The 2,755-nt window shown below is 45.5% G+C and overlaps 1 protein-coding gene across 1 annotated transcript in view; it reads right to left on the bottom strand.

Moving 5' to 3' along the window:
* SPTLC3 (serine palmitoyltransferase, long chain base subunit 3) overlaps positions 1–2,695 on the bottom strand; it is a 132,594-nt gene extending 129,899 nt beyond the window's left edge. The window contains exon 1 of the mRNA XM_005860567.2: positions 2,248–2,695. Within this exon, the coding sequence (XP_005860629.1) occupies positions 2,248–2,361 (114 nt within the window). The 5' untranslated portion in view covers positions 2,362–2,695. The remainder of the gene's footprint in view (positions 1–2,247) is intronic.
* Between the last annotated feature and the right edge of the window lie 60 nt (positions 2,696–2,755).

Here is a 2,755-nt window from a genome sequence, read left to right as displayed (position 1 = left end):
CAACCTGACCGGGGCCGTCCCGACCTCACTGGGGTCGTTTCAACCTCACCGGGGCCGTTTCAACCTCACCGGGGCCGTCCCGACCTCACCGGGGCAGTTTCAACCTGACCGGGGCCGTCCCGACCTCACCAGGGCAGTTTTTACTCTGCCCTTTAAGGCTGGGTTTAGTTTGCCCCTTCTCTGTGGAAGTAGGTATGGATCTCACTTCCACTAACATCTTGTATTTAGAGAAGTAGCATGGACTAAGCAATACAAACTTGGGTTTTAGAATTGGGAAAACCAGGTTCCCAAACTGGTTTTGATGCTTCTGCTGATGACTTTGGTTAACTTACTAAAGCTTTCTTTCCTCACCTCTACAATGGGTCTGATAGTAATTATATCCACCTTGTAGGAATGTGTGAGATGATGAATGTAGTTAGAATGTTTGGCACTTAGAAAGAATGCAGTACATGTTAGAGATTATACAATACATAATTATTATTTTCTTGGTTACTTCCCAAGTTTTTCACTACAGGCCAATGTGTTAGGAGTTAGAGCATGATATTCTTGAATAGTTGTGGTCACAATGAAAGCATAATCCCTTTCCTTTTCTCAAGTGTCATTAGTATCTTAGTCAATTTCAGTTTTTTAAAATAAGGGTTTTTAGGCTGTTAGTGGGAAGTGCATACTACCATAGAGTCCTGGTACCAAAACGAAGTTGGAAGGGAGAGGTCAAAGGGGGGGGGGGAACATATATAATACTTTAAACAATAGAGAATTTAAATTAAAAAAAAGAAGTTGGGCTAAGGTGGATGGTCTGGAGTTTATGCTCCAGTTTTCTTATAGATAGGTGATCTTGAAAAGTTATGTTCTCAGAGCCTCAATTTCCTCATCCTTACAGACATGACTAATAGTATTCATCTAACAGTATTGTTATGAGAATAAAATGAGGCAAAAGGAACTGGCATGAAGCAGCTACCAACAATGCTATTTATTAGCACTAGCTCTCATCTGCGAGAGGCCAGACCTGAGATTGTCATTAGACACTTCTAAGGCTAGGGTAATGCCTTTTGTTAAGAGGGGGCCACAGCATATTCACATACGGCCATGCGCCAGAGTACCCCCCTCCCCATCACCCCTTCACCTCTTCCAACTGGACGCAGAGATTTAATGTACTGAGTGGTGAACTGGCTCCCAGCAAGCCCAACCTGTCCTGCGATCTTACGACAGTCTGACCTTTCCCCTGGGTGGATGCTGGTTCGCTGGGGATGGATGAGTGATGAACTGTACAGGTTCCCTGCCCAGCTTCTCATTTCCCAACAGTGAAGCTACCTGTCTGGCTATGCCAATTTGCTTCTGAGGCAGGTGAGCTCACCCCTGCTCCTCAGAGCAGTGAGGCAGGGCAGCATGTGGGAAGTGGGGGACTGCCTTTTTACAAATACCTCACAGAGCCCAGCCCCCTCTTTAAATAAGCTGACAATATTTCTCCAGTTCCTTCTCCTCCTCCTCTTCTGCCTCCTCTTCCTCCTTCTCAGTAGAGCCGCATCAAACATTGTATTACAGCAGGAGCCAAAAAATGTTTCGAATGGGAAAACAAAAGGCTGTTTGGTTCTGTGTGCAGCATGTAACAATAAGCCACACTCTCTGAAGTGTCTTCCAAAGGAATGCTGTGATGTCAAGTTTCAAAGAAAGACTCTGGCCCCAAATCAAACTGTAAGCTGTGACAATGTCCCACTAAATACCATAAATAATTCATTCTTCACCCAGAGAATAAGCTGGCTAAATGTACTGAGTGGTGGACTGGGAGCATTTCTGGTGTACAGAGGAAAATGCCATCCACACCACATAATCTCGGCGACTTTTAGTTTACTTCCACTTCCTCAATTAAAAAAAATGTTTTATGAAGCCTGGTGAGTGTAGCCTGTCATGATTTCTTGATGGACTGAAATTTAGCTGAGAAGTTTGAGCCTTCACAAGTCTGCTTCCGAAATGCGTCAGAGAAAATAAAAGTCTAGTAGGTATGTTTGTATTTTCAGGCTTTAAAAGCTCTTGGGACTATGTATGTCCTCTCTTGTCTAGAGAAGAAATTTTCTCCTTACCCCACACCTAAGCTGTTCAGGAGCCAAGCATTTGAAATTAGCTGAAGGGCAGAATCAAAACACCTAACACTTCCTAAGAGGACTTTCAGTTAGGACCGCTTCAGACAGCCTTACAAAGAAATAGTCACATGTCCTGGCCATTCCGAGCCAGGCAGGGATCCCCTCTTACCTGGACTTTCTTCACTATGCCATTCTTCGTGCAGTTTCCATTCTGTGAGCCGTCCCATTTCTTGTGACTGTAAAGATTCCCATTGCAGACAGCGCCTCCTCCAGAATTGGCCATTTGTGGCAAACGATGGAAGCCAGCAGGTTTTCCTCCGGGGGTTCTTGGCAAGCTTCAGGGTCGAAGTTGGCGAGGGGATGGCATACAGCACGGCGGGCTGAGCCTTTGGAGGAATCCTACCAATCAGGCTTTTCCAGAAGAAGAGCAATAGTATTTTGGGGGGCAGATCTTTGAAACTAAAAACATACGGGTTACCTTTCTACTCCTCAACTCAGAATGGGGCTTCCCCTGCCGCAAACTAGCTCCTGAAACTACAGAGGCAATTGCCCATGTTGGCTCCTCTTGTGGACTGAGGAAATCAGGAGACTGCAAAACCCAGTGGCAAACTGCGAGGGGGCGGGCTGGGAGGAGGAAATCTTTTAAAGACATACACACACACACACACACACACACA

The sequence above is a fragment of the Myotis brandtii genome, unplaced genomic scaffold, assembly GCF_000412655.1.
Source record: "Myotis brandtii unplaced genomic scaffold, ASM41265v1 scaffold137, whole genome shotgun sequence".
NCBI classification, from domain to species: domain Eukaryota; kingdom Metazoa; phylum Chordata; class Mammalia; order Chiroptera; family Vespertilionidae; genus Myotis; species Myotis brandtii.
The sequence above is the reverse complement of the archived record's forward strand: the minus strand, read 5'-3'. Positions and strand labels throughout refer to the sequence as shown.